Below are 21,235 nucleotides of genomic sequence, written 5' to 3'. Positions count from 1 at the left end.
TAAAAAATCGGACACAATGGGTAGATTAACAAGATGTTTATCTTTCATTTGCTGGACTTGTTAATGTGTGAAAGTTAAATATTTCAAAAAAATACTTTTGAATTTCCCGCGCTGCCTTTTCAGCGTAATGTTGGGTGGGGTCCCGCTAGCAGAACCTGTGTCCTAGACAGGTTTTAACCAAATTGTTCTACGTTACTGTCACGCCCTGACCTTAGTTATCTTTGTTTTATTTGTTATTTTGGTTAGGTCAGGGTGTGACGAGGGTGGTATGTGTTTTTTTGTCTTGTTTTTGTATATCTATGGGGTTTTGGTTTGTCTATGTAAATGTAGGTCTATGGTGGCCTGAATTGGTTCATCGTTATGATGAACGTGACTGAATAACCCACCAAACCAGGACCAAGCAGAGCGAAAAGGAGGAACAGCCCTTAATGGGGAAATGGACCTGGGAGGAGATATTAGATGGAGCAGGACCCTGGACACAGCCGGGGGAGTATCGCCGTCCTAAGGAGGAGTTAGATGCAGCGAAAGCGGAACGGCGATACTACAAGGAGAAAATACCGGAGAATAGAGGAACAGCGACGATATGAAGGTACACGGAAGCCCGAGAGGCAGCCCCAATATTTTTTTTGGGGGGGGGGGTCCACACGAGGAGATTGCATGAGTCAGGTCGGAGACCTGAGCCAACTCCTCGTGCTTACTGTGGGGAGATGTTACTGGTCAGGCACAGTGTTATGCGGTATACGGTGTCTCCAGTGCGCTATTCTAGCCCGGTGCGCTCTATTCTAGCTCCTCGCATTGGCCGGGCTTCCAGCCAGGAAGGAGGGTGCGGGCTCAGCGCTCCTGGTCTCCAGTATACCTCCTTGGACCAGGATATCCTGCGCCGCCTCTGCGTACTGTGTCTCCAGTGAGTCTGCACAGCCCTTTGCGTCCTGTGCCAACGCCCTGCATTTGCAGGGTGAAACTAAACATCCAGCCAGGACAGGTTGTGTCAGCTCTACAGTCCAGACCTCCAGTGCGCCTCCACAGTCCAGTACGTCCTGTGCCTGCTCCCCGCACTCGCCCCGAGGTGCGTGTCACCAGCCCGGTACCACCAGTGCCAGTGCTGGCATGACACACCAGGCCTACAGTCCGCCTCCAGGGTCCAGTACGCCCTGTTCCTGCTCCTCTTACTCGCCCTGAGGTGCGTGTCCCCTGCCCGGTACCACCAATGCTGACACCAGCCACCAGGCCTACAGTGCGCCTCGGCAGTCCAGAGCGTCCGGCGACAGTACCCAGTCCAGAGCGTCCGGCGACAGTTCACAGAACGGAACATCCAACGACGGGCCACAGTTCGGGGTCTCCAGCGACGGTCCCCAGTCCAGAACATCCGGCGAGGGTCACCAGGACCGGGGCCTACAGTGAGGTTCTGCAGTCTAGAGCCTCCGACGATGATCCACGGGTCAGTGCTATAAGAGAGGACTCAGTGTAAAGAAGGTGGCGGCGTCCAGAACCAGAGCCGCCACCGAGGTTAGATGTCCACTCAGACCCTCCTAGGTTTAGGTTTGCCGCCAGGATCCGCACCTTGGGGGGGGGGTGTACTGTCACGCCCTGACCTTAGTTATCTTTGTTTTCTTTATTATTTTGGTTAGGTCAGGGTGTGACGTGGGTGGTATGTGTGTTTTCTTGTCTAGGAGTTTTTGTATATCTATGGGGTTTTGATTTGTCTAGGTAAATGTAGGTCTATGGTGGCCTGAATTGGTTCCCAATCAGAGACAGCTGTTTATCGTTGCCATTTCCATTTTGGTTTTGTGGGTTATTGTCTATGTGAAGTTGCATGTCAGCACTAGTTGTTTATAGCTTCACATTCATTCTGTTGTTTTGTTAGTTTGTTTAGGTGTTCTTCTTTTTAATAAAAGGAGCATGTATTCCAATCACACTGCGCCTTGGTCTCCTCGTTACGATGAACGTGACAGTTACGCAAATTGTTCTACGTTACGCAGATTGTTCTACGTTACGCAGATTGTTCTACATTACGCAGATTGTTCTACGTTACGCAGATTGTTCTACGTTACGAAGATTGTTCTACGCTACGCAGATTCTTCAATGTTACGCAGATTGTTCTACGTTACGCAAATTGTTCTACGTTACGCAAATTGTTCTACGTTACGCAGATTGTTCTACGTTACGCAGATTGTTCTACATTACGCAGATTGTTCTACGTTACGCAGATTGTTCTACGTTACGAAGATTGTTCTACGCTACGCAGATTCTTCAATGTTACGCAGATTGTTCTGCCCCAATGCAGTTATCTAGGCAGCATATCAAACACAAGTATGTTCGTTCAAATAGCCCCAGGGTTATTACTTCTGCTGTTCAGAAACATGAAGAAGATACATTGGTGATGAGAAGAGAGGGAAAGTTGTGCAGCGGATATGTAAAACAATGTGTGTGTAAAATAACACGTGCAGAACGTGAATCGGGTCTTCAGCTCTGGGGTAAAAAGATCCAGGGGAGCTGGGCGGTTATCTACGGATCTGCAGTCTCAGGTGTAGCTTTGTGGGCGGTTATCTACGGATCTGCAGTCTCAGGTGTAGCTTTGTGGGCGGTTACCTACGGATCTGAAGTCTCAGGTGTAGCTTTGTGGGCGGTTACCTACGGATCTGCAGTCTCAGGTGTAGCTTTATGGGCGGTTACCTACGGATCTGCAGACCCCTCCTGTCTCAGCCTCCAGTATTTATGCTGCAGTAGTTTATGTGTCGGGGGGCTAGGGTAGGTTTGTTATATCTGGAGTACTGCTCCTGTCCTATTCGGTGTCCTGTGTGAATCTAAGTGTGCATTCTCTAATTCTCTCCTTCTCTTTCTTTCTCTCTCTCTCGGAGGATCTGAGCCCTAGGACCATGCCCCAGGACTACCTGACATGATGACTCCTTGCTGTCCCCAGTCCACCTGGCCGTGCTGCTGCTCCAGTTTCAACTGTTCTGCCTTATTATTATTCGACCATGCTGGTCATTTATGAACATTTGAACATCTTGGCCATGTTCTGTTATAATCTCCACCCGGCACACCCAGAAGAGGACTGGCCACCCCACATAGCCTGGTTTCTCTCTAGGTTTCTTCCTAGGTTTTGGCCTTTCTAGGGAGTTTTTCCTAGCCACCGTGCTTCTACACCTGCATTGCTTGCTGTTTGGGGTTTTAGGCTGGGTTTCTGTATAGCACTTTGAGATATCAGCTGATGTACGAAGGGCTATATAAATAAATTTGATTTGATTTGATTTGATTCAGCTTTGTGGGCGGTTACCTACGGATCTGCAGTCTCAGGTGTAGCTTTGTGGGTGGTTACCTACGGATCTGCAGTCTCAGGTGTATCTTTGTGGGCGGTTACCTGCGGATCTGCAGTCTCAGGTGTAGCTTTGTGGGCAGTTACCTACGGACCTGCAGTCTCAGGTGTAGCTTTGTGGGCGGTTACCTACGGATCTGCAGTCTCAGGTGTATCTTTGTGGGCGGTTACCTACCGATCTGCAGTCTCAGGTGTATCTTTGTGGGCGGTTACCTACCGATCTGCAGTCTCAGGTGTAACTTTGTGGGCGGTTACCTACCGATCTGCAGTCTCAGGTGTATCTTTGTGGGCGGTTACCTACGGATCTGAAGTCTCAGATAACAATAACGTGATGTAGCATTGTGGGCGGTTACCTACGGCTCTGCAGACTCCGATAACATTAACATGGTGTAGATTTGTTTAACTAGAGTGCTGGCCACGGACTTTGTAAATCTGTCTCTCTGTGTCAGAGTATTTTATGCGGGATTTTCTGACATATTCAGAACAGTTATGAAATCTCCCATTGCTGGGATTAAGCCTGTACTGGGGTGGCAGGTAGCCTAGTGGCTAGGGCATTGGGCCAGTAACCGAAAGGTTGCAAGATCGAATCCCAGAGCTGACAAGGGAATAATCAGTCATCCTGCCCCTGAACAAGGCAGTGAACCCACTGTTCCCCTGAACAAGGCAGTGACCCCACTGTTCCCCTGAACAAGGCAGTGAACCCACTGTTCCCCTGAACAAGGCAGTTAACCCTCTGTTCCCCTGAACAAGGCAGTGAACCCACTGTTCCCCTGAACAAGGCAGTGAACCCACTGTTCCCCTGAACAAGGCAGTTAACCCACTGTTCCCCTGAACAAGACAGTTAACCCACTGTTCCCCTGAACAAGGCAGTGAACCCACTGTTCCCCTGAGCAAGGCAGTGAACCCACTGTTCCCCTGAACAACCCACTGTTCCCCTGAGCAAGGCAGTGAACCCACTGTTCCCCTGAACAAGGCAGTTAACCCACTGTTCCCCTGAACAAGGCAGTTAACCCACTGTTCCCCTGAACAAGGCAGTGAACCCACTGTTCCCTGAACAAGGCAGTGAACCCACTGTTCCCCTGAACAAGGCAGTGAACCCACTGTTCCCTGAACAAGGCAGTTAACCCACTGTTCCCCTGAACAAGGCAGTGAACCCACTGTTCCCTGAACAAGGCAGTGAACCCATTGTTCCCCTGAACAAGGCAGTTAACCCACTGTTCCCCTGAGCAAGGCAGTGAACCCACTGTTCCCTGAACAAGGCAGTGAACCCACTGTTCCCCTGAACAAGGCAGTGAACCCACTGTTCCCCTGAACAAGGCAGTTAACCCACTGTTCCCCTGAACAAGGCAGTGAACCCATTGTTCCCTGAACAAGGCAGTGAACCCACTGTTCCCCTGAACAAGGCAGTGAACCCACTGTTCCCCTGAACAAGGCAGTGAACCCATTGTTCCCCTGAACAAGGCAGTTAACCCACTGTTCCCCTGAGCAAGGCAGTGAACCCACTGTTCCCCTGAACAAGGCAGTGAACCCACTGTTCCCCTGAACAAGGCAGTGAACCCACTGTTCCCCTGAACAAGGCAGTTAACCCACTGTTCCCCTGAACAAGGCAGTGAACCCATTGTTCCTAGGCTGTCACTGTAAATAAGAATTTGTTCTTAACTGACAACATGTTGGTACCCGTGGTAAAGCTGTGATGAGTCAGTATTGTATAATCTTGGTACCCATGTTAAAGTTGTGATGAGTCAGTATTGTATAATCTTGGTACCCATGTTAAAGCTGTGATGAGTCAGTATTGTATAATCTTGGTACCCATGTTAAAGTTGTGATGAGTCAGTATTGTATAATCTTGGTACCCATGTTAAAGCTGTGATGAGTCAGTATTGTATAGTCATGACTCACTTCAGATGTTCTATTCCATCTGGGGTTGCTGGTACGTTGTACCGTCTCATGTATTCGTGCATCTCTGGAAAGCTTTTCTTCAGGTAATCCTCGGCACTGCTCTCCCGGACCGTGGCGAAGCGGAACCCCTGTGATGGGTGATGAAGCTGGAAGAACAGAACATATGGAACTGTGGTCTATTATCTCCCGGGACAGTTTCAGAGCTCTCCCACCTCCCAGGACTGATACAGAGCTCTCTCACCTCTTGGGACTGTTACAGAGCTCTCTCACCTCCTGGGACTGTTACAGAGCTCTCTCACCTCCTGGGACTGTTACAGAGCTCTCTCACCTCCTGGGACTGTTACAGAGCTCTCTCACCTCCTGGGACTGTTACAGAGCTCTCCCACCTCCTGGGACTGATACAGAGCTCTCTCACCTCCCTGTATGAGCTGTACTAGTCTCCCCTGTATTATCTGTACTAGTCTCCCCTGTATTATCTGTACTAGTCTCCCCTGTATTATCTGTACTAGTCTCCCCTGTATAATCTGTACTAGTCTCCCCTGTATTATCTGTACTAGTCTCCCCTGTATTATCTGTACTAGTCTCCCCTGTATTATCTGTACTAGTCTCCCCTGTATTATCTGTACTAGTCTCCCCTGTATTATCTGTACTAGTCTCCCCTGTATTATCTGTACTAGTCTCCCCTGTATGAGCTGTACTAGTCTCCCAATCAGCCCCACAACACCCTATGAACCCATCTTTCTATACTCACCAATCAGTCACCAAATCACAAATGAGGAACTATTTATGCACATATTACAAGTAGTACTCATCTACATACCATACATTTTTATCCCATATTTGATAGGTGTTAGTACAGCTGAGTTTTCCTACCTTTGGATCGTGTATTCCTGAGAGTTGCTCGAAGGTTTTCTCCCCCACCATGACGGCGGCCAGATTGGCTGTGTAGGTGGACAGACAGAACAGGCAGAAGATGGCCCAGAGATTCATGAGGAACCGCCCCGTCCAGCACTTAGGAGGTTTAATGGCAGCTGTACGGCCAAACAGGATGGCATAGCAGACGTTCAGAGCCGAGGAGAAGGAGAACACCTTATCTCTGTTCCTGCCTCGCGGCGTCATCCCAAACGGGCTGTTCCACTCATAGATGGTCAGGAACACGGCAGTAACGTGTAGCGAGACGAATATCCCCAGCCACATGGACCAGTGCAGGGGCCACATGAATGCCCCGATGGGCGCGGCCGTATCCCGGGTCCGTACCAGGATGCCCAGAGAGGTGGAGAAGAACGGGGAGGTGAAGTCTATAACCCTGCTCCGGGCCGAGTTGATACTGAAAGATGTGACGGCTAGGTGGGCCGCTCCGCTGAGAAGATCCCCCACCAGCCCTGTCCAGCGTCCGTTCTTAAACCCACCATACTTGCCGTCGCCTACAATATACAGGTCGAAGTCAAACCCCATGTCCTCCGCCAGTTTCTCCAGTAGATCGACGCAGTAGCCGTAGCAACACTTCTTATACTCCATGGGAATGCTGTCGTTAGGCCCCCGCATCTGGAGGAAGAGAGACTGGAGCAGGGCTGTGTTGTTGGTGAGGGGGTTCAGGCAGAGCTGACCAGCGGGACAGAGACCGTCCTCATCCACCTCCCGGGTGAAGACGAAGGGGTGTTCCACTAACGTCACCACCCGGAGGTGGAGCCGCGACGGGCGCCGCCAGTCACCTCTCTGGTGGGACGGCTAATTGTTAGACCAGGCAGCACAGTCCATAAGGGGAGGGGGAGGGGAGGGGGAGGGGGAGGGGGAGGGAGGGAGAGGGGGAGGGAGAGAGAGAGAGGGAGGGAGAGGGGGGGGAGGGAGAGAGAGGGAGGGAGAGGGAGAGGGAGAGGGAGAGGGAGAGGGAGAGGGAGAGGGAGAGGGAGAGGGAGAGGGAGAGGGAGAGAGAGAGAGAGAGGGAGAGGGAGAGGGAGAGAGAGAGAGAGAGAGAGAGAGAGAGGGAGAGGGGGAGGCAGGGAGAGGGGGGAGAGAGAGGCAGGGAGAGGGGGAGAGAGAGAGAGAGAGAGGGAGAGAGAGAGAGAGGGGGAGAGAGAGAGAGAGAGAGAGGGTGGGGTAGAGGGGGAGGCAGGGAGAGGGGGAGAGAGAGAGGCAGGGAGAGGGGGAGAGAGAGAGGGGGAGAGAGAGAGGGGAGAGAGAGAGAGAGAGAGAGAGAGGGGGAGAGAGGGGGAGGGGGAGGCAGGGAGAGGGGGGGAGAGAGAGGCAGGGAGAGGGGGAGAGAAAGAGGGGGAGAGAGATAGAGAGAGAGAGAGAGAGAGAGAGAGGGGGAGAGGGGGAGGCAGGGAGAGGGGGGAGAGAGTGAGAGAGGGGGAGAGAGAGAGAGAGAGAGAGAGAGAGAGAGAGAGAGAGAGAATATAATAGTAGCAGCAGTATCAACATGTTTGGCATAAGTAAAGAATGGAATGATAGCAGAAACACTGGTACCCAGAATACAACGTTTTGACATCTTAGACATTGTTGTCACCTGTTTGTTGGTCCAGGCAGTGTAGTCCAGTAGCACCCTGCCATGCTTCCATCGGCCCAGCCTGGCCCACATGGGCTTCCCTATGGGGTCGTGTTGCAGGGACCAGATGAAGTGATGGCTCTCTGAGGAGATCACTGTCTCCTCCTGGGACGAGATGAAACCACTCAGACCGTCAAACGACGTGTTGGACAGAAACCTGCAGGGAGGGGTGGGGGGGCAGGTTAGGGTTAGTGTCAGGTTGGGGTAATGTCAGGTTAGGGTCAGGTTAGTGTCAGGTTGGGGTAATGTCAGGTTAGGGTCAGGTTAGTGTCAGGTTGGGGTAATGTCAGGTTAGGGTCAGGTTAGTGTCAGGTTGGGGTAATGTCAGGTTAGGGTCAGGTTAGTATCAGGTTGGGGTAATGTCAGGTTAGGGCCAGGTTAGTGTCAGGTTGGGGTAATGTCAGGTTAGGGTCAGGTTAGTGTCAGGTTAGGGTCAGGTTAGTGTCAGGTTGGGGTAATGTCAGGTTAGGGTCAGGTTAGTGTCAGGTTGGGGTAATGGCAGGTTAGGGTCAGGTTAGTGTCAGGTTGGGGTAATGTCAGGTTGGGGTCAGGTTAGGGTCAGTGTCAGGTTAGGGTCAGGTTTGGGTCAGGTTAGTGTCAGGTTGGGTTAATGTCAGGTTAGGGTCAGGTTAGTGTCAGGTTGGGGTAAGGTCAGGTTAGGGTCAGGTTAGTGTCAGGTTGGGGTAATGTCAGGTTGGGGTAATGTCAGGTTAGGGTCAGGTTAGTGTCAGGTTGGGGTAATGTCAGGTTAATGTCAGGTTAGTGTCAGGTTAGAGTAATGTCAGGTTAGGGTCAGGTTAATGTCAGGTTGGGGTAATGTCAGGTTAGGGTCAGGTTAGGGTCAGTGTCAGGTTGGGGTCAGGTTAGAGTCAGGTTAGTGTCAGGTTGGGGTAATGTCAGGTTAGTGTCAGGTTGGGGTAATGTCAGGTTTGGGTCAGGTTAGTGTCAGGTTAGGGTAATGTCAGGTTAGGGTAATGTCAGGTTGGGGTAATATCAGGTTAGGTTCAGGTTAGTGTCAGGTTGGGGTAATGTCAGGTTAGGGTCAGGGTCAGTGTCAGGTTAGAGTAATGTCAGGTTAGGGTCAGGTTGGGGTAATGTCAGGTTAGTGTCAGGTTGGGGTAATGTCAGGTTAGTGTCAGGTTGGGGTAATGTCAGGTTAGATTAATGTCAGGTTAGAGTAATGTCAGGTTGGGGTAATGTCAGGTTAGGGCCAGGTTAGTTTCAGGTTGTAGTAATGTCAGGTTGTCTGGTCAAACAGAACCAGCAGGGGGTCAGACGTGCTCCAGATCTGAGATAATAAGGGGATCTAGCACACCGATGATGAAGACCGTGAACATTAGACGCTACAGCCGGCTGTGTGTGACCTGGAAGACCTTTCCTAAAAGATAAACGGTTCCTATTTCATTGTTCTCTTGCAAGCTGTGCTTTTATTTATTTATTTTATTATTTTTATTATGGCAAACTGAGCTGTTGGAGTGACCGGTTGGTGGGTAACCAACAGCTGACTTTACAGTTGTGTTTGTTTGTTTGTTTGTTTGTGTGTGTGTGTGTGTGTGTGTGTGTGTGTGTGTGTGTGTGTGTGTGTGTGTGTGTGTGTGTGTGTGTGGTGTGTGTGTGTGTGTGTGGGTGTGTGTGTGTGTTTGTTTGTTTGTTTGTTTGTTTGTTTGTTGTGCTGGCTGCTACAGCTTAAACCTCCTCAGACCACAGGTCAAAATCTGTCAGGAAGGAACACTGCAGATAGCAGAATATTTAGGAACACTGCAGATAGCTGAATATTTAGAAACACTGCAGATAGCTGAATATTTAGAAACACTGCAGATAGCTGAATATTTAGAAACACTGCAGATAGCAGAATGTTTAGAAACTGCAGATAGCAGAATGTTTAGGAACACTGCAGATAGGTGAATGTTTAGGAACACTGCAGATAGCAGCTTATTTAGAAACACTGCAGATAGGAGAATGTTTAGGAACACTGCAGATAGCAGCTTATTTAGAAACACTGCAGATAGGAGAATGTTTAGGAACACTGCAGATAGCAGCATATTTAGAAACACTGCAGATAGGAGAACAGAGGTGGCAGGTAAGGAGGAGGAGGAGGAGGAAGATGAGGAAGAGGAGGAGGAGGAGTCTGCAGGCATAAGAATGCATATGTCCCAAATGGCTCTCTATTTTCTTTACAGTGCACTACTAATATAGTGCACTGCCCTACGGGACCTGATCAAAAGTAGTGCTCTATGAAGGGAATAGGGTTTTGGTCTAAAGTAGTGCTCTATGAAGGGAATAGGGTTCTGGTCTAAAGTAGTGCTCTATGAAGGGAATAGGGTTCTGGTCTAAAGTAGTGCTCTATGAAGGGAATAGGGTTCTGGTCTAAAGTAGTGTTCTATGAAGGGAATAGGGTTCTGGTCTAAAGTAGTGCTCTATGAAGGGAATAGGGTTCTGGTCTAAAGTAGTGCTCTATGAAGTGAATAAGGTTCTGGTCTAAAGGAGTGCTCTATGAAGGGAATAGGTAGTCATTTGGGACGCAGCGGATCCATCAAGACAGAAAGGTCTACTCCGCAGAGCTTGACTCTCCTCAGGTCACTGACATGCTCTGAATAGACAGCGGAACCACTGAACCGTGTTTCTACGGCAGCAGAATGTCAAGACACTTTCCACTGTCTAAAACTGTCATACAGGGCTCGCTTATCTCAGTCACCTCCCTTCCCTGAATGACATTCTACTGAGCTCTATTCAATGTCACATCAGGTGGTCTGTTGTCAATGTTGTTGTGGCATTTTAAAAGAGACATATGTCATAAAACATGATACAGTACATCTAGTGTTGTCCCCATACCAGAGTTAAAACGTCAATATTGATACCAGGTTAAGTATTATAATACACTATACCATCATAATATTCCATACCATCATAATAATCTACCAGTAATATCTCAGCATCAGTGTAATATCATACTTGACAGTAATATCTCAGCATCAGTATTATCATACTTGACAGTAATATCTCAGCATCAGTATCATCATACTTGACAGTAATATCTCAGCATCAGTATTATCATACTTGACAGTAATATCTCAGCATCAGTGTATTATCATACTTGACAGTAATATCTCAGCATCAGTGTATTATCATACTTGACTGAGTAATATCTCAGCATCAGTGTATTATCATACTTGACTGAGTAATATCTCAGCATTTGTGCATTATCATACTTGCCCGAGTAATATCTCAGTATCAGTGTATTTATCATACTTGACTGAGTAATATCTCAGCATCAGTGTATTTATCATACTTGACAGTAATATCTTAGCATCAGTGTATAATCATACTTGACTGAGTAATATCTCAGCATCAGTGTATTATCATACTTGACAGTAATATCTCAGCATCAGTATTATCATACTTGACTGAGTAATATCTCAGCATCAGTATTATCATACTTGAGAGTAATATCTCAGCATCAGTGTATTATCATACTTGACTGAGTAATATCTCAGCATCAGTATTATCATACTTGACAGTAATATCTCAACATCAGTATTATCATACTTGACAGTAATATCTCAGCATCAGTGTATTATCATACTTGACTGAGTAATATCTCAGCATCAGTGTATTATCATACTTGACTGAGTAATATCTCAGCATCAGTATTATCATACTTGACAGTAATATCTCAGCATCAGTGTATTATCATACTTGACAGTAATATCTCAGCATCAGTGTATTATCATACTTGACTGAGTAATATCTCAGCATCAGTGTATTTATCATACTGCACCAGGCCAGATATTTCCCTGAGATTATCATGTGTTAACAGGTATTGAATCATATAGACCTATTGTACTGAATAATATAGACCTATTGAAATGAATCATATAGACCTATTGAAATGAATCATATAAACCTACTGTACTGAATCATAAAGACCTATTGAAATGAATCATATATCGTACTGAATCATATATACCATACTGTACTGAATCTTATTGACCTATTGTACTGAATCATATAGACTTATGTGTACAAAATCATATAGATCTATTGAAATTAATCATATAGACCTATTGTGCTGAATCATATAGACCTATTGTGCTGAATCATATAGACCTATTGTGCTGAATCATATAGACCTATTTAACTTAATTATATAGACCTATTGCACTTAATCATACAGCCATATTGTACTGAATCATATAGACTTGTTATACTGAATCATCTAGACCTATTGTATTGAATCATATAGACCTATTGAAATTAATCATATAGACGTATTGAGCTGAATAATACAGACCTATTCTGAATCATGCACTTGGACTAAATCACCACAAACGTCTTTATTAATGCTTATATGAGAAGTGAATCAGCATCAGTACTGCACCTGGACAGATATTTCCCTGAGGTCATGTTCCTGTTCTGGCTGCTCTGTGTATCCATGCAGTTGGTGATGGAGGGGATGAGGGCGAGCTCAGGGGAGCGGTACGCAGCTGACCCCACCACCCGGGCCACCAGCTCCAGCCCATCCTGTACGTAGTGATCCAGGGAGGGAGTCCCCATCCTGCCATGGGCCAGCAGTCCCGCCGGCAGCCCCTCGGTCCTCAGCTCCTCCACGTCCTGCGTGTCCCCCAACACCCAGTGGTACTCTGGCAGCATCAGGCCCAGCTTGGTCACCACGTTAAAGATCCTCTTGATGTCCCGGATGTCGCAGCCGAATGTTACGACTGTAGACGTTGACTCCTTGATGGACTCCAGGTATCCCCGTAGAGAGGTCTGGAAGTCGGCCTTGGAGACGGAGCTGTTAGGGTGAGAGTTGGGCGAGGTGCTGGAGTTGGTGATGTTGACCACAGAACCCAGGTGGAACTTGGTGTTGTTACGGAGACGAACCAGGAAGCTGGAGACATTCCATTCCTGGCAGAGCAGGAGGCTGACGTCATACCAGCTGTTGATCACGAGCAGGGAGTAGAGCAGCTCCACCTGGGGCAGGGCCGGGTTCTGCATCGGCATCTGGAAATGGAGAGGGTTCTGAAGGGAGGGAGGGAGGGAGGGACTTGTTAGTGATATGCAAAATAACCATGTTTAATTTATAGACTAACTATAACTGGCTGACTGGAACCAGTGTGTCTGTCATCGTATTAGGTTATCACTAATCTCAGCACCCACTGGGTACAGGCATCAGATCAACATCCAGTTTTGATTTAAATTTGGATGAGTTGTCAACCTACATGAATTCAACGTGAAATCAACCAAACATTTCACCATTGGCTTTAGGTTAAAAGTTGGGTGAAAAGAATAACTGAATTCCCTTACGGTGATGACTTTTTGCAAATCCAGTCAGTTTTCCACGTTGATTCAACGTCATCACACTGAATTCTTGCTGATGAAATAACATTGATTCAACCAGTTTTTGCCCAGTTCGAAGAGACTAGGCCATCCCTGAAGCTGTGGCACCAGGGCTTGGACTCAAACTGTATATACAGTATAAGTCAGAAGTTTACATACACCTTAGCCAAATACATTTCAACTCAGTTTTTCACAATTCCTGACAATTAATCCTAATAAATAGTCCCTGTCTTAAGTCAGTTAGGTATCACCACTTTATTTTAAGAATGTGAAATGTCAGAATAATAGTAGACAGAATGATTTATTTCAGCTTTTATTTCTTTCATCACATTCCCAGTGGGTCAGAAGTTTACATACATTCAATTTGTAATTGGTAGCTTAACTTGGGTCAAATGTTTTGGGTAGCCTTCCACAAGCTTCCCACAATAAGTTGGGTGAATTTTGGCCCATTCCTCCTGACAGAGCTGGTGTAACGGAGTCAGGTTTGTCGGCCTCCTTTCTCACACACACTTTTTCAGTTCTGCCCACAAATTTTCTATAGGATTGAGGTCAGGGCTTTGTGATGGCCACTCCAATACCTTGACTTTGTTGTCCTTAAGCCATTTGCCACAACTTTGGAAGTATGCTTGGGGTCATTGTCCATTTGGAAGACCATTTGCGACCAAGCTTGAACTTCCTGACTGATGTCTTGAGATGTTGCTTCAATAAAGTTCCACATAATTTTCCCACCTCATGATGCCATCTATTTTGTGAAGAGCACCAGTCCCTACTGCAGCAAAGAACCCCCAGAACATGATGCTGCCACCCCCGTTCTTCATGGCTGGGATGGTGTTCTTCGGCTTGCAAGACTCTCCTTTTTCCTCCAAACATAACAATGGTCATTATAGCCAAACAGTTATACACTGCTCAAAAAAATAAAGGGAACACTAAAATAACACATCCTAGATCTGAATGAATGAGATATTCTTATTAAATACCTTTTTCTTTACATAGTTGAATGTGCGGACAACAAAATCACACAAAAATGATCAATGGAAATCAAATTTATCAACCCATGGAGGTCTGGATTTGGAGTCGCACTCAAAATTAAAGTGGAAAACCACACTACAGGCTGTTCCAACCTTGATGTAATGTCCTTAAAACAAGTCAAAATGAGGCTCAGTAGTGTGTGTGGCCTCCACGTGCCTGTATGACCTCCCTACAAGCCTGGGCATGCTCCTGATGAGGTGGCGGATGGTCTCCTGAGGGATCTCCTCCCAGACCTGGACTAAAGCATCCGCCAACTCCTGGACAGTCTGTGGTGCAATGTGGCGTTGGTGGATGGAGCGAGAGATGATGTCCTAGATGTGCTCAATTGGATTCAGGTCTGGGGAATGGGCGGGCCAGTCAATAGCATCAATGCCTTCCTCTTGCATGAACTGCTGACACACTCCAGCCACATGAGGTCTAGCATTGTCTTGGATTAGGAGGAACCCAGGGCCAACCGCACCAGCATATGGTCTCACAAGGGGTCTGAGGATCTCATGTCGGTATCTAATGGCAGTCAGGCTACCTCTGGCGAGCACATGGAGGCGTGCGGCCCCCAAAAGAAATGCCACCCCACACCATGACTGACCCACCGCCAAACCGGTCATGCTGGAGGATGTTGCAGGCAGCAGAACGTTCTCCAGCAGAACCACTCCTTTATTGGGGGTGTCTTGCTAATTGCCTATAATTTCCACCTGTTGTCTATTCCATTTGCACAACAGCATGTGAAATGTATTGTCAATCAGTGTTGCTTTGTGGAGGTCTACAATATTTTTTGGAGGTCTTGGCTCATTTCTTCTGATTTTCCCATGATGTCAAGCAAAGAGGCACTGAGTTTGAAGGTAGGCCTTGAAATACATCCACAGGTACACCTCCAATTGACTTAAATTATGTCAATTAGCCTATCAGAAGCTTCTAAAGCCATGACATCATTTCCTGGAATTTTCCAAGCTGTTTAAAGGCACAGTCAACTTAGTGTTTGTAAACTTCTGACCCACTGGAATTGTGATACAGTGAATTATACGTGAAATAACCTGTATGTAAACAATTGTTATACGTATATACATATACGTATATACAAAGTAGATGTCCTAACCACACCTAACCACACTCAAGAACCTCCAGAAGCTAACCAGCTAACTAGCTACAAGCTATTTAGTCATTGTTAACTTTTTTTTCAACCTGGATAACACTCGCCAGTCCAGCTTCCCTGCCCCATCCACCGCTGCCCCCTGGACACTGATCTCTTGGCTACATAGCTGATGCACTCTGGACTGTCCATTAATCACGGTACTCCATTCTGCTTGTTTATGTTTTATCTGTCGGCCCCGTTGCCTAGTCAACGCCATTTTACCTGCTGTTGTTGTGCTAGCTGATTAGCTGTTGTCTCACCTACTGTTTAAGCTAGCTTTCCCAATTCAACACCTGTGATTACTGTATGCCTCGCTGTATGTCTCTCTCAAATGTCAATATGCCTTGTATACTGTTGCTCAGGTTAGTTATCATTGTTCTAGTTCACAATGGAGCCCCTAGTTCTACTCTTCATACCCCTGATAACTCCTTTGTCCCACCTCCCACACATGCGGTGACCTCACCCATTACAACCAGCATGTCCAGAGACACAACCTCTCTCATCATCACCCAGTGCCTGGGCTTACCCCCGCTGTACCCGCACCCCACCATAACCCTGTCTGCGCATTATGCCCTGAATATATTCTACCATGCCCAGAAACCTGCTCCTCTTATTCTCTGTCCCCAACGCTCTAGGCGACCAGTTTTGATAGCCTTTAGCCACACCCTCATACTACTCCTTCTCTGTTCCGCGGGTGATGTGGAGGTAAACCCAGGCCCTGCATGTCCCCAGGCACCCTCATTTGTTGACTTCTGTGATCGAAAAAGCCTTGGTTTCATGCATGTCAACATCAGAAGCCTCCTCCCTAAGTTTGTTTTACTCACTGCTCTAGCACACTCTGCTAACCCTGATGTCCTTGCTGTGTCTGAATCCTGGCTCAGGAAGGCCACCAAAAATTCAGAGATTTCCATACCCAACTATAACATCTTCCGTCAAGATAGAACTGCTAAAGGGGGAGGAGTTGCAGTCTACTGCAGAGATAGCCTGCAAAGTAATGTCATACTTTCCAGGTCCATACCCAAACAGTTCGAACTACTAATTTTGAAAATTACTCTCTCCAGAAATAAGTCTCTCACTGTTGCCGCCTGCTACCGACCCCCCCTCAGCTCCCAGCTGGGCCCTGGACACCATTTGTTAATTGATCGCCCCCCCATCTAGCCTCAGAGTTTGTTCTGTTAGGTGACCTAAACTGGGATATGCTTAACACCCTGCCAGTCCTACAATCTAAGCTAGATGCCCTCAATCTCACACAAATCATCAAGGAACCCACCAGGTACAACCCTAACTCTGTAAACAAGGGCACCCTCATAGACGTCATCCTGACCAACTGGCCCTCCAAATACACCTCCGCTGTCTTCAACCAGGATCTCAGCGATCACTGCCTCATTGCCTGTATCCGCTACGGAGCCGCAGTCAAACGACCACCCCTCATCACTGTCAAACGCTCCCTAAAACACTTCTGTGAGCAGGCCTTTCTAATCGACCTGGCCCGGGTATCCTGGAAGGACATTGACCTCATCCCGTCAGTTGAGGATGCCTGGTCATTCTTTAAAAGTAACTTCCTTACCATTTTAGATAAGCATGCTCCGTTCAAAAAATGCAGAACTAAGAACAGATACAGTCCTTGGTTCACCCCAGACCTGAATGCCCTCGACCAGCACAAAAACATCCTGTGGCGGACTGCAATAGCATCGAATAGTCCCCGGGATATGCAACTGTTCAGGGAAGTCCGGAACCAATACACGCAGTCAGTCAGGAAAGCTAAGGCCAGCTTCTTCAGGCAGAAGTTTGCATCCTGTAGCTCCAACTCCAAAAAGTTCTGGGACACTGTGAAGTCCATGGAGAACAAGAGCACCTCCTCCCAGCTGCCCACTGCACTGAGGCTAGGTAACACGGTCACCACCGATAAATCCATGATTATATAAAACTTCAATAAGCATTTCTCAACGGCTGGCCATGCCTTCCGCCTGGCTACTCCAACCTCGGCCAACAGCTCTGCCCCCCGGCAGCTCCTCGCCCAAGCCTCTCCAGGTTCTCCTTTACCCAAATCCAGATAGCAGATGTTCTGAAAGAGCTGCAATACCTGGACCCGTACAAATCAGCTGGGCTTGACAATCTGGACCCCCTATTTCTGAAACTTTCCGCCGCCATTGTCGCAACCCCTATTACCAGCCTGTTCAACCTCTCTTTCATATCGTCTGAGATCCCCAAGGATTGAAAGCTGCCGCAGTCATCCCCCTCTTCAAAGGGGGAGACACCCTGGACCCAAACTGTTACAGACCTATATCCATCCTGCCCTGCCTATCTAAGGTCTTCGAAAGCCAAGTCAACAAACAGGTCACTGACCATCTCGAATCCCACCGTACCTTCTCCGCTGTGCAATCTGGTTTCCGAGCCGGTCACGGGTGCACCTCAGCAACACTCAAGGTACTAAACGATATCATAACCGCCATCGATAAAAGACAGTACTGTGCAGCCGTCTTCATTGACCTTGCCAAGGCTTTCGACTCTGTCAATCACCATATTCTTATCGGCAGACTCAGTAGCCTCGGTTTTTCGGATGACTGCCTTGCCTGGTTCACCAATTACTTTGCAGACAGAGTTCAGTGTGTCAAATCGGAGGGCATGCTGTCCGGTCCTCTGGCAGTCTCTATGGGGGTGCCACAGGGTTCAATTCTCGGGCCGACTCTTTTCTCTGTATATATCAATGATGTTGCTCTTGCTGCGGGCGATTCCCTGATCCACCTCTACGCAGACGACACCATTCTATATACTTTCGGCCCATCATTGGACACTGTGCTATCTAACCTCCAAACAAGCTTCAATGCCATACAACACTCCTTCCGTGGCCTCCAACTGCTCTTAAACGCTAGTAAAACCAAATGCATGCTTTTCAACCGATCGCTTGCCTGCACCCTCATGCCCGACTAGCATCACCACCCTGGATGGTTCCGACCTTGAATATGTGGACATCTATAAGTACCTAGGTGTCTGGCTAGACTGCAAACTCTCCTTCCAGACTCATATCAAACATCTCCAATCGAAAATCAAATCAAGAGTCGGCTTTCTATTCCGCAACAAAGCCTCCTTCACTCACGCCGCCAAGCTTACCCTAGTAAAACTGACTATCCTTCCGATCCTCGACTTCGGCGATGTCATCTACAAAATGGCTTCCAACACTCTACTCAGCAAATTGGATGCAGTCTATCACAGTGCCATCCGTTTTGTCACTAAAGCACCTTATACCACCCACCACTGCGACCTGTATGCTCTAGTCGGCTGGCCCTCGTTACATATTCGTCGCCAGACCCACTGGCTCCAGGTCATCTACAAGTCCATGCTAGGTAAAGCTCCGCCTTATCTCAGTTCACTGGTCACGATGGCAACACCCATCCGTAGCACACGCTCCAGCAGGTGTATCTCACTGATCATCCCTAAAGCCAACACCTCATTTGGCCGCCTTTCGTTCCAGTACTCTGCTGCCTGTGACTGGAACGAATTGCAAAAATCGCTGAAGTTGGAGACTTTTATCTCCCTCACCAACTTCAAACATCAGCTATCTGAGCAGCTAACCGATCGCTGCTGCTGTACATAGTCTATTGGTAAATAGCCCACCCATTTTCACCTACCTCATCCCCATACTGTTTTTATTTATTTACTTGCTCTTTTGCACACCAATATCTCTACCTGTACATGACCATCTGATCATTTATCACTCCAGTGTTAATCTGCAAAATTGTAATTATTCGCCTACCTCCTCATGCCTTTTGCACACATTGTATATAGACTCCCCCCTTTGTTTTCTACTGTGTTATTGACTTGTTAATTGTTTATTCCATGTGTAACTCTGTGTTGTCTGCTCACACTGCTATGCTTTATCTTGGCCAGGTCGCAGTTGCAAATGAGAACTTGTTCTCAACTGGCCTACCTGGTTAAATAAAGGTGAAATAAAAATAAAATAAATTTAAAAAACAATTTGCCAAATCTATAGTTTGTTAACAATACATTTGTGGAGTGGTTGAAAAACGAGTTTTAGTGACTCCAACCTAAGTGTATGTAAACTTCCGACTTGAACTGTACAGTATACAGAACCAGTCAAAGTTTGGCCTACTCATTCTAGGATTTTTCTTTATTTGTAATATTTTCTAATAATTTGTTTGACACTTTATTGGTTACTATAGTATTCCATATGTGCTATTTCATAGTTTTGATTTCTTCACTATTAATCTACATTGTAGACAAGAGTAAAAATAAAGAAAAACTCTAGAATGAGTAGGGGTGTCCAAACTTTTGACTATATATATATATTCACTCAACCAGCTTCATGAGGTAGTCACCTGGAATGCATTTCATTATCAGGCTTGATAACAGATCATGTCATTTCCTGACCTTAGTTCCTTTGTTATGTTTCTTGTTTAGGTTGGTCAGGGCTGGGGTGGGCATTCTATGTGTTGTTCTAGTTTTGGTTTTCTACGTGTTTGGCCTGGTATGGTTCTCAATTAGAGGCAGCTGTCAATCGTTGTCTCTGATTGAGAACCATTTTTAGGGAGCCTGTTTTTCCCACTTGATTTGTGGGTAGTTGTTTTCTGTTTTGTGTTGTTGCACCTTACAGGACTGTTTCGTTCACTCTCTTTGTTGTTTTGTTATTCAGTGTTCAGTTGATTTATTAAATATTAACATGGACAAATAGCACGCTGCATTTTGGTCTGATCTTGACTACTCTTCCTCTGATGACGAGGAGAACCATTTCAGATCATTTGTGGAATTGATCTAATGTGTTTTAATGTTTGAGCCAATCAGTTGTGACAAGGTGGGGGTGGTAAACAGAAGACAGTCCTATTTGGTAAAAATACCAAGTCCATATTATGGCAAGAACAGCTCAAATAAGCAAAGAGAAACGACAGTCCATCATTACTTTAAGACGTGAAGGTCAGTCAATTCAGAAAATATCAATAACTTTTAAAGTTTCTTCACGTGCAGTCGCAAAAACCATCAAGCGCTATGATGAAACTGGCTCACATGAGGACCGCCACAGGAAAGGAAGACCCAGAGTTACCTCTGCTGCAGAGGATAAGTTCATTAGAGTTACCAGGCTCTCATGAGGACCGCCACAGGAAAGGAAGACCCAGAGTTTCCTCTGCTGCAGAGGATAAGTTCATTAGAGTTACCAGGCTCAGAAATTGCAGCCCAAATACATGCTCTAAGAGTTCAAGTAACAGACACATCTCAACATCAACTGTTCAGAGACTGCGTGAATCAGGCCTTCATGGTTGAATTGCTGCAAAGAAACCACTACTAAAGGACACCAATAAGAAGAAGACACTTTCTTGGGCCAAGAAACACAAGAAATCGACATTAGACCAGTGAAAAATCTGTCCTTTGGTCTGATGAGTACAAATTTGATTTGTTCCAACCGCCGTGTCTTAGTGAGACACAGAGGTGGAGAACGGATGATCTCTGCATGTGTGGAGGAGGTATGATGATGTGGGGGTGTTTTGCTGGTGACACTTTTGGTGATTATTTAGAATTCAAGGCACACTTAACCAGCATGGCTACTACAGCATTCTGCAGCGATACGCAATCCCATCTGGTTTGCGTGTAGTGGGACTATCATTTGTTTTTCAACAGGACAATGACCCAACACACCTCCAGGTTGTGTAAGGGCTAATTGACAAAGAAGGAGAGTGATGGAGTGCTGCATTAGATGACCTGGCCTCCACAATCACCAGACCTAAACCAAATTTAGATGGTTTTTGGATGAGTTGGACGGCACAGTGAAAGAAAAGCAGCCAAACTGTGTTCAGCATATGTGGGAACTCCTTCAAGACTGTTGGAAAAGCATTCCAGGTGAAGCTGGTTGAGAGAATGCCAAGACTGTACAAAGCTGTCATCAAGGCAAAGGGTGGCTATTTTGAAGAATCTAAATGATAACATATATTTTAATTTGTTTTAACACTTTTTCGGTTACTACATGAATCCA

The 21,235-nt window shown here is 46.8% G+C and overlaps 1 protein-coding gene across 1 annotated transcript in view; it reads right to left on the bottom strand.

Moving 5' to 3' along the window:
- The window catches only part of grin3a (glutamate receptor, ionotropic, N-methyl-D-aspartate 3A), a 77,095-nt gene that overhangs the window by 29,554 nt on the left and 26,306 nt on the right, over positions 1-21,235 (bottom strand). The window contains exons 2-5 of the mRNA XM_042326367.1: positions 12,139-12,779; positions 7,722-7,917; positions 6,089-6,943; positions 5,216-5,361 (exon numbers count right to left, since the gene is read on the bottom strand). Coding sequence (XP_042182301.1) covers positions 5,216-5,361; positions 6,089-6,943; positions 7,722-7,917; positions 12,139-12,779 — 1,838 coding nt within the window. The remainder of the gene's footprint in view (positions 1-5,215; positions 5,362-6,088; positions 6,944-7,721; positions 7,918-12,138; positions 12,780-21,235) is intronic.

This window comes from Oncorhynchus tshawytscha, linkage group LG09 (genome assembly GCF_018296145.1).
Source record: "Oncorhynchus tshawytscha isolate Ot180627B linkage group LG09, Otsh_v2.0, whole genome shotgun sequence".
NCBI lineage: Eukaryota > Metazoa > Chordata > Actinopteri > Salmoniformes > Salmonidae > Oncorhynchus > Oncorhynchus tshawytscha.
Note: the sequence above shows the minus strand (reverse complement) of the source record. Positions and strands in the feature narration are given on the sequence as shown.